We start from the raw sequence: 17,813 nt of genomic DNA on the forward strand, positions 1-17,813 counted from the left end.
TGCTGGCTACGCTGGAGATAGCTGCGTATCTTCAAATTGGCCAAGTCCTGGCCCACGCTCAACATTCTGATCAAGATAATCTGCAACTCGGTGGGCGCTCTGGGCAACCTGACCATTGTGCTGGCCATTATCGTCTTCATCTTCGCCTTGGTGGGCTTTCAGCTGTTCGGAAAGAACTACAAGGAGTACGTGTGCAAGATCTCTGATGACTGTGAGCTGCCCCGCTGGCACATGAATGACTTCTTCCACTCCTTCCTGATTGTGTTCCGTGCCTTGTGTGGCGAGTGGATTGAGACCATGTGGGACTGCATGGAGGTGGGCGGAGTTCCTATGTGCCTCGCCGTCTACATGATGGTCATAATCATTGGGAACCTGGTGGTAAGTACACTCTGTCATGGTCACCAGTAATTTTAGTGTATGGACAAAAAATGGGATGGTAGGCTAGTGATCTGGAAATCAGCCAAAAGCATATGTAGGATCAATTTTTCCTACCTTCTTAGCTTTACCATAATTTCATCCTGTGAAATTTCACACTGACCTGTCTCTGCTTTATGCATTATGATATGTATGGTTAGCATAGGCTGTCAAGGAAAATAGGGGCATGTCCTTCATTGTTAGTGTCAAGCTATAAATGAGTAAAACAGCTTTTGTAAAGCCTAGCAGATCAATAACAGAAAATGAAAACTAGCACAACAGCCTGTCATTGTGATTGTCTCCCTGTCATCAGTGTAGCCAAAATTATTAGCATAACTCAAGCTTTTTACCATAATGGCTCTGTGGACTATGTAAGAGTTTTTTATTCTGATTATACCACCAGAAGGAGATAAAAAGAGGTTCATATTACACCTTATGTAATAAGTGATTTGTTCCACTGTGCTATTGACCAAGATATGTCATGAGAATATTCTGGTTTCATCAAGATGATAGATGAGGATACACAATAAGGCATATATTGCTTCTGCTAAGGTAGGTTCTTACAGTTTTGACTGTAGAGTGCAGTATAACATCAAATAAAAGATCTTATTATGTCACATCATATGCAAACACACACATGTATACATGCTGATCTGACTGCTTCCATGTGCACTGTCTACTGGAGAACCAATGCTATTTCCCATGTGCATGTTTAATTTAAGTCATATGACTTCATGCAGCAAACAATGGTTTTGACCTTGGCAGTGAGCTAAGACCCAGCTTGAGTGAGAGCTGTGACAAGTGTGGAACAAACACAGACAGCTGAGAAGCATAGCAGCAGAGGCTGGAGATCTGATAGGACTCTTTGCTCCACACAGCATGACACATCAATTAAACCTTTAACTTCCATGCATAATTGCATAATCTCGCTAATAGTGCAGATACTGACATGGGGTATGTGTTGGTGTGCTGTATGTAGAAATTGCATGGCTCATGTACAGCCCCTCCTTTTGTTCTCTTCTGTATAGATCAGAAATATTGGACTGTACCGAGTGAGCTATAAAGTTGCTGGTGATTTCATATCTGCTTTGAATTTCAGAGAAATACAGACTCTGTCATTAGATCTTATACTGGTAGCATGCGCTTACAATATTTCCAGCCAAAGTGGTAATAGATAACCTTCATAACCAAGTAAGCTATATATCCTATTTTTGATAATACCCTACTGTTATGTTCGGATCATTGTTCAAACTTGTCATGTAATCAAAAGTAAAGCATCTATGTTAACAAAAGATTATGTAATTTATGATGCTTATATTCCTCAAGTATTCATTACTAATATGTTCTCAGACTTCTTCAACAAGAAAAGTCCATAAGGCTCCCAATTCAACAGGAAGCTGCCAACAACCCACTCCATGCTAATTCTTATAATAAACAATTCTGAGAGCCTATATTTCAAGATCTTTAAAAATGTTATCTCTTGTTATATCAGGCTATATAACTTGACACTGTTTTCTAGACCAAAAACATGTGTTCTTCAAACAGTACTGTCTGGATTACTTCTGAAATTATCAGATAGGGTGTAATCCTGTACTAAGTAGAATTAATTTAATTACTTAAGTTAATTTCTATGCTTCATTAGTAGAATTACATTTACTTTTTGAGAGTAGGGTTACCACCAACACTTTTTTTTTTTTACTCTTTATGGGCTGTAATGATTTTAAAAAATCAGCAAGATATGCCAGATCTGTTAAGGAATAATGGGAACTAATAATTTGTATTACCTAAAGAAGTTAATAATAGGAAACCAATATAAATTGAATGAGACTGTAATAATAAATTATGACTTTCTTTACCTGGTAATGACATGGGGTTCCTCATTCTAAACTAACTGACACTTACGAAATTGTTATACTCACATATAATGACAATAAAGACTCTGGCAGTATGTAAGATCTAGTGGTGAGGCTGCAACTTGCAAGATACTGAATGTCCTTCCCTTTCCAAGCTTGTAGTAGAACTTATGCTGGCCATCAAGTCCAAAATGCATGAATCAAGTGGTAATAAGTTAAATCATGAGGCTACTGTAGATAGATATTTTAAATTTTGTCTGTAAAAACAAGTTATAGCTTCCATGTAAGATAAGTATTATTATTACTTATTCCACATTGTGGTAGCATTTTATTCCTAATGGTAGGTAGCCACTTTTCATGCTAATACAAAGTAACATTAGTGAAGTAATGGTTTTTTATGTTTAGTCTGATTGTGAGAGAGTGTTTTTTTTTCTCTGTACGCAGAGTGAAAGTTATTCACATAGCTATGTTCTAACTATAGCAATCAAATTACTAAAAAAATTACAAATTACATTTTGTAATTTGAGAGAAGAGAAGAAATAGAGAACAGGCAAGAGCAGGGAACAGGCAACTTTTATGTTACTCTGAAAATATTTGTCACTCATCAGTGATTTACACCTGGGAAAGGTCTCAATTTTAAAACACAAAAGACATTGTCTAGTGCAAGAGATTAGTTTGTCCATTATGGGCTGCTGTAGAAACATGGCAATGTAACATGGTGGTCTCTATCAGAAGAGGAATCACTCCCTATGTGGATATAAAGAGCTCATTCTAAGATACTGTAAACATTTAGCAAAGCTTTACATGACACTTATCCAAAGCAACTTATAGTTGTGACTGAGAACAACCTGAGCAACTCAGGTTTAAGGGCCTTGCTAAGGGACCCAACAGTGGCAACCAAGGTAGGGTTTGAACTGGTCACTTTCCAATTACTCAGCAAGTACCATAACCACCTAGCTACCACTGCCCATTTATCACTACAGAACCTTCCTAGATAGATTCTGATGACCTCTGAGAGGTTGAGGCTGCCTGTTGGGTTGTGGATGGTAGACTGAGGTGAAGGTAACCATCCAATTGAGTTTCTCCAAGAATTCCCACCACACTTGCCAGGTGAACTAACCCCCACCCCACCCCCCAATCTGAAGGTCTGTGACAAAGTCATCAGCCATATGAGACCTGGGGTGATGTGGTTTGGGGAGTGGGAATAGCTTAATGGCTGGAAGTGAGCAACATGCAGCATCGCAGAGATATAGCCTAGGTGGCAGAGCTCACAGAGAGGCTGTACACACAGATGGTGAGGTAACCAAAGTTTCTGCTGCTGCTAGAGCAGTGGTCTGGAACCACAGGATGTCATTCCAGGCTGGTGTACACACTGCATTCTCTTCTGGTGGCTCCACATTCTGTGATAGTCTTTAACCTTTATAAAGATAAACAAAAAGCACAGTGGCAAGCTGGCTAAAGATATATTTAGTAGACACATTTATCTAAAGCAACTTACAATTGTGACAGAGTTCAATTTTAAGCAACTGATAGTTTAGGGCCTTGCTTAGAGACAACTTGACAATGGTGGTGACTATACCATGGTCTTAACTACTGAGTTGTCCCTGCCTCCTTGAAGGCCACATTTCAAATATGCAAGTGTGCTTACACCTTTACTCATGTTCTCTGCAATTTCTCTATATCTGATTTTAATCTCACTCAGCTAGGTCCTGCACCAGCCTCCCCATGCTACTGTATGTTCTATAGATCAAGCAGGAGACAGGAACTGGGATGAGATCTTGCTGAGTTTAAAAACTAAACATACTATCTCTCCAATGAGTCTGTTGACAATATAATATTTATTAATGCTTGCTCATGACACATATGACACAAACCTAATACCCTTATGTATAACATTTATGATTGAACAAGATTAGTTTTCATTTCTGTGGGACCTGTGAACTCTGGCCAGTTTGTGAAATGCTGCTGGCATGTTTCTGCTGCTTTGGAATTAATGAAAAGTCCAGTCTGTCACTAACCAGAACATGCACAATAGAGCTCAAATCTGGATGGCTGCATGCTCATAAGTGAAATTCTCTGAACTATGCTCTCTTGTTATTGTTCTTTCAGATGCTGAACCTTTTCCTTGCCTTGCTTCTAAGCTCATTCAGCAGCGACAATCTCAGTTCAATTGAAGAAGATGATGAAGTTAACAGCCTCCAGGTTGCCTCTGAGCGCATTAGTAGGGCAAAAAACTGGGTGAAGATCTTCATCACTGGCACAGTCCAGGCTCTGGTACTGTGGATCCAGGGCAAGAAGCCCCCCAGTGATGATGTGGTAGGAGAAGAAGGAGACAATGAGGGCAAAAAGGATACTTTGCCCTTAAACTACCTCGATGGTGAGAAGATTGTAGATGGGATAACCAACTGTGTAGAGTCTCCAACTCTGAATCTACCCATTGTAAAGGGGGAGTCAGAGATCGAAGAAGAAGGGTTAGTGGATTCATCAGATGAAGAGGACACAAACAAAAAGAAGGTGCTAGGATCAAACTCATTTCCTGAATCTCTTTAACATTCTTTGTGCTTATATTCTTTCATTTCCTTCTCCTTTGCAAGGATTACCCACTACCTCACTATTTCTGTCTCTGTCTCACTCCCTCTCCCTCTCTCTGTCTTTGGATCAGCATGCTCTTAATGATGAAGACTCTTCAGTTTGTAGTACAGTGGACTATAGTCCTTCAGAACAAGATCCCCTGGCCAAGGAAGAAGAAGAAGAAGAAGAAGAGGAGCCAGAGGAACTAGAGTCCAAAGATCCAGAAGCATGTTTTACAGAAAGTGAGTAGTATCGTGGCAGCATCTTTCTCTTGTTTTCTCCCCAACATTGTTTGTTGAATCTAAGCATACTATGTGAGCACTATAAACACACCCAAGGATGGTTGTTCCTTAGTGAAAGCTATCTAAAAACTTTGCTAGAAAATGTCTCTCCTGTCTATCTTGTCCTAGAATGTATATGGCGATTTCCTTTTCTGGATGTGGACATCACACAGGGGAAAGGGAAGATCTGGTGGAACCTACGTAGGACCTGCTACACCATCGTGGAGCATGACTACTTTGAAACCTTCATCATATTCATGATTCTCCTCAGTAGTGGAGTTCTGGTATGTTTGCGTCTTATTTCAAATTGCAGGAACAATCACATTTACAGTATAATTAATTGACATTAATCAATACACTGCTGGATGTCTTACATAGCTTTTCTTTTTATATTCTACTTAATGCTACAGTACTTATATATATCTTATATCCTTATAATATGCTTTAGAATGCTTTAGAATCTTTGCAGTGGGTGCTTCTATTGCTATTTTTCTATTTCTATTTTTATTTCAGGCCTTTGAGGACATTTATATTTGGCGTCGCAGGGTGATTAAGGTCATCTTGGAGTATGCAGACAAAGTCTTCACATATGTCTTCATAGTAGAGATGTTACTTAAGTGGGTTGCATATGGGTTTAAAAGATATTTCACTGATGCCTGGTGCTGGCTCGACTTTGTAATTGTTGGTGTAAGTTTACCATGTTAAAATATCTTTTCTTAGTGAGTCTCTATTTTATATTAATTTGGTAAAAATTTGTGATAAAGCTGGATTAGCTTCATCATAGCTTAATTTATTTATAGGCATCAATAATGGGCATAACATCCAGTTTGTTGGGCTATGAAGAGCTGGGAGCAATCAAAAATCTCAGAACTATCAGGGCTCTTCGCCCTTTACGTGCCCTTTCCAGATTTGAAGGAATGAAGGTAAGAATCTCTATATATGTTTGTGTGTATGGGTGGGTGGGTAGGTGTATGTAACTTGTACCTTGTAAGCCTTACCCACAGTGTTTGGCTGTACAACACTCTGAATAATGTATTTGTGGTCTTCAATAAAGGTGGTAGTGAGAGCATTGCTTGGTGCCATCCCCTCCATCATGAACGTGCTGCTGGTGTGTCTGATGTTCTGGCTCATCTTCAGCATTATGGGGGTCAATTTGTTTGCTGGAAAGTTCTACCGCTGCATTAACACCACCACAGATGAGATTCTGCCCGTGGAGGAAGTGAACAACCGGAGTGACTGCATGGCACTAATGTACACTAACGAGGTGCGCTGGGTCAACCTTAAGGTCAACTATGACAATGCGGGCATGGGATACCTCTCCCTGCTACAAGTGGTGAGCTTTCTCATGTTATATTAGATTCTTATTAAATAAAACAAGTGCACAGACTCTATTACACTCTATTTCTATTGGAAACTTACCTCCTGTTAAATGTCCAAATGATCAGAGAATGGATTCACCATTTAAAATATTATAAAATAAGATGATTATATTTAATTACTCTAACACTGTCATTTATTGTTCATCTAAGAATCAATATTTAGATATACATTTCATTTTTTTTGCATTTTTTCCTTGCATCAGATGATATGAGGTAATTTTTGTCTTCATTAGTGTGTGTTGTGTATAATAAACCAACACTCAAAAATGCTTTTCTGGTCATAGTCTACATTTAAAGGCTGGATGGACATCATGTATGCTGCAGTGGACTCCAGAGAGGTATTCACTTTTAAATAATCATGTGTGTTTCAAATTGTGTGAACAGCTGTTAGCATTTAACTTTATAGGTTCTACATTCTAAGATTTGTCTGAGCAAAATTATATTATACAAATAAGAGGCCTTTCAGCACATTGTATCAAAATCAACATCAAGAAGAATTGATGGCAATATTATTGCATGACCAATCCTTTACTTCCAGGTAGAGGATCAGCCAATCTATGAGATTAATGTCTACATGTACCTGTATTTTGTCATCTTCATCGTATTTGGAGCCTTCTTTACCCTCAACCTTTTCATTGGTGTCATCATAGACAACTTCAACCGTCAAAAGCAAAAGATGAGCCCCATTTTTTTCTCAATATCTAATATTTAACTGATTTAACTCAATGTCTAAAGCATTTTGCTGATTTAACTCAGTTTCCAGAACATTTAACTGATTAAATAAATGTGTTAAGCATTTAACCCTATTTAACTCAATGTCTGACTTCTTCAAAAAGGCTTTCTATCCTATTCATAGAAAGAATACTTATGTGTTTGTCATTTTTTGTGCACTTAGGAGGAGAAGATCTCTTTATGACAGAAGAGCAGAAGAAGTACTACAATGCCATGAAGAAGCTGGGTTCGAAGAAAGCTGCCAAATGTATACCCCGCCCTTCGGTAATCAGCCTTAGATATCAGCCCAAACATGCAGCACTCTGCTCTTCCTTATGCCTGAATTTCTCTTCTGATTTCTTACCAAAGCATTGCCAGTACTCACAGGTGCATTGCCACCACTTTGTTAAGTACAGCCTGCATGTTGTAGCTTTTTCTAATGACCCCATGATGCCATTTTTCTTTCAGAATGTGGTTCAAGGTGTGGTGTACGACATAGTCACCCAACCATTCACTGATATTTTCATCATGGCTCTCATTTGCATCAACATGGTGGCTATGATGGTCGAGTCGGAGGACCAGAGTCAAGTGAAGAAGGACATTCTCTCTCAGATCAATGTCATATTCGTTATCATCTTCACTGTAGAGTGCTTGTTAAAGCTACTTGCACTTAGACAGTACTTCTTCACTGTTGGATGGAATGTTTTTGATTTTGCTGTTGTCGTCATTTCTATAATTGGTAGGTACCAGTACCAGTTTTCCAGTTTAATGATGTACACTGTGAACAAACTGTACTCCTTTTGGCGTGCATTCAGATTGTTTACCTATTGTGTTATGGTGCTGTTTAATTTGTTGGTATGATGCAATTAGGCTGGTTTTATATACAGGTTTCTATCTGTTTTCACCAAAGGTCTTCTGCTATCGGACATAATTGAGAAGTACTTTGTGTCCCCCACCCTGTTTCGTGTCATCCGCTTGGCAAGGATTGCTCGGGTGTTGCGTCTCATCAGAGCAGCAAAGGGCATAAGGACACTGTTATTTGCTCTGATGATGTCACTCCCTGCCCTTTTCAACATTGGCCTTCTTCTCTTCCTTATTATGTTCATCTTTTCCATCTTTGGAATGTCTAACTTTGCCTATGTGAAAAAGCAAGGTGGCGTCGATGACATCTTCAACTTTGAGACGTTTGGGAACAGCATGATCTGCCTGTTTGAGATCACGACCTCAGCTGGCTGGGATGGGCTTCTCCTCCCAACTCTAAACACAGGTCCTCCTGACTGTGACCCTGATGTGGAAAACCCTGGCACAGATGTGAGAGGCAACTGCGGAAATCCAGGCAAAGGCATCACATTCTTCTGCAGCTATATCATCTTGTCATTCTTAGTGGTAGTTAACATGTATATTGCCATCATCCTGGAGAACTTTGGTGTGGCACAGGAGGAGAGCAGCGACCTGCTATGTGAGGATGACTTTGTTATGTTTGATGAGACCTGGCACAAGTTCGATGTCCATGGTACACAATTTTTGGACTACAATGATCTGCCTCGCTTTGTTAATGCACTGCAGGAACCCATGCGTATTCCCAACCCCAACAGACACAAGTTAGCCAAAATGGACATGTATGTCGTAATGGAAGACAAAATCTCCTATCTGGATGTTCTATTGGCTGTCACTCAGGAGGTCCTGGGGGACACCACTGAAATGGAAGCCATGAGGCTGAGCATCCAGGCCAAGTTCAAGAAAGACAACCCCAGCCCCACCTTCTTTGAGCCTGTCGTCACAACTCTGAGAAGGAAGGAGGAGGAGTGGGCATCCGTGGTGATCCAGAGAGCATTCCGCCAATACCTCCTCATGCGTGCCGTGAGCCATGCCTCCTTTCTGAGCCAAATCAAGCATATGAATGAGGGGCCAAAGGATGGCGTGGGGTCACAGGATTCCCTGATCACACAGAAGATGAACGCCCTGTACAGAGGCAACCCGGAGCTTACCATGCCCCTGGAGCAGCAGATAAAGCCTATGTTAGACAAACCCAGAATGCCTAGTCTAAGCGTTCCAGAAACCTACCCAATCCAGATTCCAAAGGAAGTCACAAATGAGGTAATTCTTCATTCTGCACCCATGGTCAGGCAGAACTACTCCTACTCAGGGGCCATAGTGGTCAGGGAATCAATAGTATAATGGACACACAATGATACCATGGCACTGGCCTCTTTTAAGTGGAGAGTGATTAAGTGCACAAAAGGACCATCTTCTGTACAAAACAATGCTGATGCTCCCCAGAGCACTTATCTGGAAGGATTGCACATCAATGTTAAGAAATTGCTGAGGTCTAGAAAGCAATGAATTGATGTTTGCTGGTGTCTAGGAATGATGTTTTTATCACTATATAAACTTTTTTAAACATCTGTATTGGAACAGATTTGTTTTCCCGCATGGTCCTTGGTCAATGGTAATCCTTTGACAGACTTCAGACTACTGCTTTCTTTTTCCCTCTCTTAAGATTTACAGCATTTTTGTACATTCATTATCACCTTTTGCAGCATACCCTTTTTAAAAGAAAAGTTGTTGGGGTTTTTTGTGCTCTTTTTAACCTCCCCTCTAAAATATAATGTATTTCTTCACCTAAGAGCTACATTTACTTGTGCTTTCAATTTGTCTTTTGTTTGTCAGTTGACTACAGGGAGATGGAATGAGTAGACATTCACCACTTACCTGGGAGGCACACAGTCACATTGGGCAGTATGAAGAGCTACATATGGCATACATAAACTGTAAAGTACACCTAAGTGTAGCATTTAATATTAGATGTATGGCTTTATATTGGTACTATTTTGGGGCTTTCTTGGTTTCAGTAGCACTCTGTTGTCCTTCATTTCATCTAACCACACTTTTTATGTATGCTTCATAAAGTTGCAGTTCATCTGTCCTTTGACCAAACTTATATAATATGTCGATGTTATTTATGTCCCAAATCTAGCCTTCGGATATTTGTAGCAGCACAATAAATTGATTAGTGTCCATTTTCTTGTAAATAGGTGTCACACAAAATTGCTAAACCCTTTTGCCTAAAAACTAAATCAAATAATAATAAAAACAAAACTGAAGGATCCATAAATACTAAGTTGTATTTGGATGACAATTAATTTCATTGGTATCATCCAAGATTACATAAATCAATCAATAAACAGCACTAGTAATCTGGGATAGGGTTTAAAATTTTGTGTGTGCCAAAATAAACCATCTCAAATTATCCCACATTTTTCACATTTACAGTTTTCATCTGAAGTACACTATTGATATGTAATTTATATACTTCTAATCTAATTAACAGGCTCCTGCCCACATGCTATAAGAAATAGGTAGTTTGCAAGTGAAATTAAAATTGGTAGAAATGGCAGAAACGCCTACTTTATTGGTGGTATTATAAGTTATTTTGAAACAGCATGTTTTAATGTTCTTTTTGTAATGCATTGGCTTGAGAAAGTTTTGTTGAAGCTGAACCTTAACATAATGAGAAATGTCTTACTCCTAGAAATGTGTAAATAAATAAATCAAACATTTTTCAGTTTTCTTTGTTTTTGTTGTTTGTAGTATTTATTTTTCGCCCCATAAAGAATTGCACTAGGATTCAGTCTGGAAGCAGACCCTGGAAGCAAAAAAATCACAGCATTTCTTTTCTTTTCTTTTCTTTTTTTTTTTACAGAATATATCTGATTACTGTTTATTATTGTTTACATTTTGAATTATGAAAATTATGAATATTTGATAGCAATTAGAACCAGTTTTCTAAAACTTTTAAAACATAAATGTGCTCTGTTAATGTAAACATTTAGCACAACATTAACTGAATACATATAATAATATGATAAAGTGAGTGGTAATCTGTATGCCATTATATGTAGTTTATTTACATTTTTCTAACGTTTGTTCTATTTCCTGGTTTCACAAGATATCTCTTACAGTACTTTATGAAGCATGTTTTAAAGTCTTACTAAATGCTGTCTCTTCACAATATATATACAATATATCCTCAGAGGCCTTTATTAAGCACTTTTGCCCATAAGGCTGTCACCCCCATCTGATTATTTTTCTGAATTATGATGCCCCCTCCACTACTACCTATAGTTTTACAGTTCCTTCGTCCCCACTAAATCTAGATTTCTTTTTACTTTCAGCACTGAGCTGACTTCACCTTTAGTGTATGTTCAATTTAACAGTATAAACATTAACCTCTGTAAGTTTTACTATTCATATTTTAAATTACCACACATACATAGTGTATTTGGCTCTCAGTAGCATTATGCTAATAGTTTAAAAGAGATAAGCATCAGGTGCTGTTTGACATGCTAATTAGAGTTTGTTGTAAAATGTCTGTATAAATACAGAATGTTCTGTATGTTGACATAAATCATACAGTGGTTCAGTTCTATTTATCTACAGAACTAGCTAAAAGCAGAGAACAAAGAGAAAATCAGGGTCCCATGGCAAATCAAAGTTTCACTTGGGTTTACAATCATCTTTTGATGTTTTCAGACCCCTTGTACGTTCCTAGCTTACAGACTGTGAATCGCAGTGAGCAGTGACCTGTAGCCACCTTGTTGCTGTCAAAAGATGACTAACCTCTTATAAAATTAGTGGCTCCCATTTGAGGAAGGAGAAAGTACCACCCAGATGGGATTTACTTTTTTAACATTTCCTCCACATAAAATGAAACCAAACCTGAGAAATGTAAAAACTGTCTGAGTCTGAATTTGTCAATGGGAGAATTTCATTGGCTGAGATATTCAAGATTTTTATTTGTCACATGTGCATTTGTAGCTGGTACAAAAATACAGTAAAATATAAAGTGGTGACTCCTAACAGAAATAAATATAACACAATTTTGTAAGTACAAGTACAAGTATAATAAAAATAGAAAAGTCAAATGTAAAGGTAGATATAGGGGATGGGGGAATATCACTTAAGGGAAGATACAGATAGTGCAAGTGAAGTTAAAGTAGTGACCAAGTGTACTGTGTAAGTGGAGTCCTGTATGCATGCAAGTATGAAGATGTGCTGTATGCATGTTATGAAGCTCCTTCTTAAACTCTCAGTCCTGATGGAGCAGTCTAAGTAGACCATCTTGTCATTGTTTGAGATCAGGCCCACTGTGTAAGCAACAAATTTCACAATGAAAGAGCAGTCATGAGTGTACAATTGGGGCCACTGGTGTTGATAGTTACATTTATCAGACACTTTTATCCAACTTACAATTATGAGCAATTGAGGGTTACAGGGGACTGTACTTTTACCTTTCCTCTTCACCTTGTATACCTCACATTTACAGTACTGTCATCTACAGAAATGTTCAGCGGTGGGCAGGAGACTGAGTACAGAGAACTGGTCAACCACTTTGTGGCACTTTTAAATGTGGAGATGGTTGTGGATTTTAGAAGGACCAGTACTGCACTGAACTCTATTTCCATCCTGAGAGGGGAGGTAGGGGTGGTGGAGAACTACAGATACCTGGTTGTTCATCTTGACAGCAGACTGGACTGTGAATGGACTCTGTGTTCCTGTAACACAGAGGCCTACAGGAAAGCACAGAGCAGACTCTACTTCTTAAGGAAGCTTATGTCTTCAATTGTGCAATAAGATGTTGCAAATCTTTTATTAGGCTGTTATGGAATGTGCCATTTTCTTTGTTGTCATTTATGTACTCAGAAATTTCCCTTGGGGAAAAATACTCACTCTCTATCTATCTATCTATCTATCTATCTATCTATCTATCTATCTATCTATCTATCTATCTATCTATCTATCTATCTATCTATCTATCTATCTATCTATCTATCTATCTATCTATCTATCTAATCATCACACACATCTTCCAGTTATCTTACTTCTGCTTCACCCACTACTCAAGCACAGACTTCCCGTAGCACCTACTCATACATAAGCTGCATCTGTTCTGGTAACCCACTGAGCAGGCAGTGGAAACACATATTTCTAACGATTACCTAACAACATTTACCACATGAAAATGCAGCAGTGTTCCCCTCTGATGAGCTCTCACTCCATGTTAAAAACATAAGGTCATGGATTACTTCTGCAGAGCTTTTTACAATGTGGGTTCATTGTTATCAGTAAGTAAAGAAAAAAAAACAAAAAAACAATGACATATCAATCAGCATGCTTGTAACACAGAAGTAGATATCCTTGAGTAAAAGTAATTACCATAATGCTTTTGACTCAAATAGCTTTTCTCTTAAGATATTCCTTTAGTAGATATTGTCAATATAGAACCCAGTCTGTGAAGTAACCCAATCTCTAATAATGAAAGAGTTCATAATCAAAACATTCTTAATCTTAGAATGCTTTGGATCCATTATATATAAATATATATTTTTTTACTTCTAATATTTTTGTAAGATTTTGACATTTTATGCCTAAATGACTTAATTTGCATAATGTTCAGGGCCTCAATTTTAACATCAGTGCTTAGTGATCTCCACCCCACTGATATTGCAGAAGGAGGTCTCTTGCTTTCTGTCCCCCCTCCCCCTCTTTCTCGGTCTCTCTCACTGTGAATTCTTCGTAGACGCTGTTTGTCTCCCAGACACAACTGTGCATTCCAAGTACAAGTATAATAAAAATAGAAAAGTCAAATGTAAAGGTAGATATAGGGGATGGGGGAATATCACTTAAGGGAAGATACAGATAGTGCAAGTGAAGTTAAAGTAGTGACCAAGTGTACTGTGTAAGTGGAGTCCTGTATGCATGCAAGTATGAAGATCTGCTGAATGCATGTTATGAAGCTCCTTCTTAAACTCTCAGTCCTGATGGAGCAGTCTAAGTAGACCATCTTGTCATTGTTTGAGATCAGGCCCACTGTGTAAGCAACAAATTTCACAATGAAAGAGCAGTCATGAGTGTACACTTGGGGCCACTGGTGTTGATAGTTACATTTATCAGACACTTTTATCCAACTTACAATTATGAGCAATTGAGGGTTAAGGACCCAACAATTGCAATTTAGCCGTAGTTGGGCTTAAACTGGTAATCTCCCACCTACAAGTCAAGTACCTTAACCACTGAGCTATAGTCAGGGGACTGTTAGATAGGAAGCTCTGGACCCAGGAACACAATGGGTGGCTTAGCTCCAGGTCTCTGAGCTTGGTGGCCAGTCTTAAGGGAACAATAGCACTGAACACTGAACTGTAGTCAATGAACAGCAGGCACACATCATCCCCCCTTCCAATGTCCAGCTGGGAGAAAATGGTATAGGGGATGTATGAAATCATGCATGATGATGTATGAGTCTTCTATTACTATGATAGGTGAACTGAGGAAGTCTAATAACAGGACAGAGATGAGCAGTCTTTGATGAGTTTCTCAAAGCACTTCATCACCACAGAGGTCAGTGCTGCAGTGTGGTATTTATTTAGGCAGGCTGGGTTGGTCTTCTTGGGAACAGGGATGATGGTGGACATCTTAAAACATCTAGGGATAGATTGTAAATGGAGGTAAACACCAGGGTTAGCTGGTCCACACATGATTTTACCAACCTCCCAGGCATGCCATTTTTCCTTTTCTTGTGTTTTGTTTTGTATTTTTTCCTATTAAAATATTGTATATGGTAGTTTTTTTCATGTTGTTGTGTATCTCCTGCAGAGTAACGGTTTTCTGCTAACACTTGTGGTATTTCTAACTCTTGTTTTGCTGGTTCACTATGCAAATGAGAGTGAGAGTATTGTGTACTGCCAGGACCAGCTGATTGCACTCTCATATCTTCCTTGAACCATATCTTCCTTCAGTTGTAATGGAGACTGTGAGGTCACTGTTGCATAAAATGAACAAGCTCAAAGAACTAATGAGGACACAGCTGGAATATTGGGTATGCAGTATTATGTGTTTCAACGAGACATAACTGCCGGAACATGGACATACTTTATACGAATGTGAAGGATGCATACAATTCCACCGCCCTCCCCCCACTTGGAAGATCAGATCACAATCTGGTATTTCTTACTCCAACTTGCACATATATTGTTCAGCAGCAACCTGTGACTGCAAGGAGATCCTAACAGGAAGCTAATAAGACACTTCAAGAATATTTTGAGGCCATGTACTGGGATGTACTCTCTGCACATGAAGTAATAAAATGTTTCACGGTAAAGGAAAGGCCAAACGTTATTCTGTATTTTCCTGAGCCAATCTGTGATCTAATTATAATAGGCTTTGAAGTTCTCTGTAACAGGTGCAGAGTGATGCATGTCTGTATTTGAAAGCATAAAGATGAATAATGTTTCTGAGCTATCTTAAGGTAAGTGGAATTTTTGGGTCTGTATGTGCAGAGCAGAGGCTTTGATGCAGGTGGTTTCAAGGCCTCCGTGCAAGTCTAAAGCAGATCACTCTGGACTGTTCTGGTGAGAAATAATGTTAGCAGCACTGGGAAAGATCATCTTTGTTACAAGACTTTGAGAGTTCTGTGGCTAAACAAGGTTCATTATCTTACCAAGGACAGAGTGTTGCAGAAGAAAGACTTTATCTTGCAGGTGTTTGGTGGTGTGAGTTGACATCATCTTATTTTAAAAAAGGAAAATCTTCCAATGGGATAAAATGGTGTCAAGCTTCAACTTGCATAATGATGGATCTTAATTGACATATTTTTAATAATGTATATTTGGATATAATGGTGGAGATTTCAAACATGAGTACGTAAAGAAGGTGAGGCGATTACATAATTACTTCTGAAAAGTCTAAAAATGTGGGTTCTTTGTGTGACTGTTCTCTGGATAATACCTCGTTTTTATGTTATATGGAACAGTAAAATAAACACGGGACCTGCTATTCTCTTCAATTAATTATTGAGTCTGCATCTTTATTTTTCTATTTAAAGTGTATGTAATAATATTACTGAAATTTGGGAAAAATCAAGGGACCACACACCCCAGGAAGATGACATCAATTTCATGATGTCTAGCAGATTGTGTAACAGAGTACATTAACTTCTGTACAGATAACATCATCTCCACCAAGACAGTGCAATATTTCCCCAATAATAAGCTCTGGATCACGAGTGACCTGAAGGAGCTGCTGTATAAGAAGAAGGGAGCATTCAGGGGCATTTTCTTCAACAGAGTCAGCACAGGACTTTCACCAGCATCCTCCCCTGCCCCCAGCTGCACAGACCCAATACCATAGATACCGCAACTATTTCCTACTCACACCTACCAGATAAAGATCACAGACTGTGGCTCCTCCCAACCTCCATTTCTCACCATGGACACAGCCCAATCAGCACCCATCAAACTTCCATATAGCCACAACATGGCTTGCTACACAGCCCAATCAACACCTTCCTCCAAATCAAGTAATGTTGTGCCCTCCCCTACCACCCCCACACACCTGCTAGTCTCCAGATGTCAAGTAAAGATGTAACTGAAGAGACTACTGAATAAGGTAACAACTCAATAAGGCTGTGGGTCCAGATGGAAACAGCCTCAGGACCTGAAGTCCTGTTCCGACCAGCTTTGTGGGGTTCTACAGCGCCTCTTTAACCTTAGCATAAGCCAGAAGGAAGTTCAAGACCTGTGGAAAACATCCTTCCTTGTTCCTGTACCTAGGAAATAATCTCCATCTGACCCCAATGACTACAGACTGGTCGCCCTAACCACACACATCATGAAGGTTCTGGGGAGACTGATATTAGCTTATCTCAGACCTCAGGTGAGCACATCCCTGGACCTATTGCACTTTGCCTGACAGAGAGACGACAGTTTGTGTGGCTGAGGAAATGTGAGTCTGAGCGGGTGGTAAGCGGTACCAAGGCACCACAGGGGACTGTACTTTTACCTTTCCTCTTTACCTTGTATACCTCAAATTTACAGTACTGTTATCTACAGAAATTTTCAGCGGTGGGCAGGAGACTGAGTACAGAGAACTGGTCAACCACTTTGTGGCACTTTTAAATGTGGAGATGGTTGTGGATTTTAGAAGGACCAGTACTGCACTGAACTCTATTTCCATCCTGAGAGGGGAGGTAGGAGTGGTGGAGAACTACAGATACCTGGTTGTTCATCTTGACAGCAGACTGGACTGTGAATGGACTCTGTGTTCCTGTAACACAGAGGCCTACAGGAAAGCACAGAGCAGACTCTACTTCTTAAGGAAGTTTATGTCTTCAATTGTGCAATAAGATGTTACAAATCTTTTATTAGTCTGTTATGGAATGTGCCATTTTCTTTGTTGTCATTTATGTACTCAGAAATTTCCCTTGGGGAAAAATATTCACTCTATCTATCTATCTATCTATCTATCTATCTATCTATCTATCTATCTATCTATCTATCTCTCTATCTATCTATCTATCTATCTATCTATCTATCTATCTATCTATCTATCTATCTATCTAATCATCACACACATCTTCCAGTTATCTTACTTCTGCTTCACCCACTACTCAAGCACAGACTTCCCGTAGCACCTACTCATACATAAGCTGCATCTGTTCTGGTAACCCACTGAGCAGGCAGTGGAAACATATATTTCTAACGATTACCTAACAACATTTACCACATGAAAATGCAGCAGTGTTCCCCACTGATGAGCTCTCACTCCAT

At 39.1% G+C, this 17,813-nt stretch overlaps 1 protein-coding gene across 1 annotated transcript in view; it reads left to right on the forward strand.

Moving 5' to 3' along the window:
• The window catches only part of scn4aa (sodium channel, voltage-gated, type IV, alpha, a), a 28,757-nt gene extending 17,988 nt beyond the window's left edge, over window positions 1–10,769 (forward strand). The window contains exons 15-26 of the mRNA XM_035533255.2: window positions 22–378; window positions 4,377–4,781; window positions 4,930–5,080; window positions 5,249–5,403; window positions 5,633–5,806; window positions 5,920–6,042; window positions 6,174–6,452; window positions 6,783–6,836; window positions 7,037–7,174; window positions 7,390–7,494; window positions 7,678–7,948; window positions 8,120–10,769. Of these exons, the coding sequence (XP_035389148.2) occupies window positions 22–378; window positions 4,377–4,781; window positions 4,930–5,080; window positions 5,249–5,403; window positions 5,633–5,806; window positions 5,920–6,042; window positions 6,174–6,452; window positions 6,783–6,836; window positions 7,037–7,174; window positions 7,390–7,494; window positions 7,678–7,948; window positions 8,120–9,387 (3,480 nt within the window). The 3' untranslated portion in view covers window positions 9,388–10,769. The remainder of the gene's footprint in view (window positions 1–21; window positions 379–4,376; window positions 4,782–4,929; window positions 5,081–5,248; window positions 5,404–5,632; window positions 5,807–5,919; window positions 6,043–6,173; window positions 6,453–6,782; window positions 6,837–7,036; window positions 7,175–7,389; window positions 7,495–7,677; window positions 7,949–8,119) is intronic.
• Window positions 10,770–17,813: the final 7,044 nt, after the last annotated feature.

The sequence above is a fragment of the Electrophorus electricus genome, chromosome 15 (genome assembly GCF_041902795.1).
Source record: "Electrophorus electricus isolate QZ-2024a chromosome 15, ASM4190279v1, whole genome shotgun sequence".
Lineage (NCBI taxonomy): Eukaryota > Metazoa > Chordata > Actinopteri > Gymnotiformes > Gymnotidae > Electrophorus > Electrophorus electricus.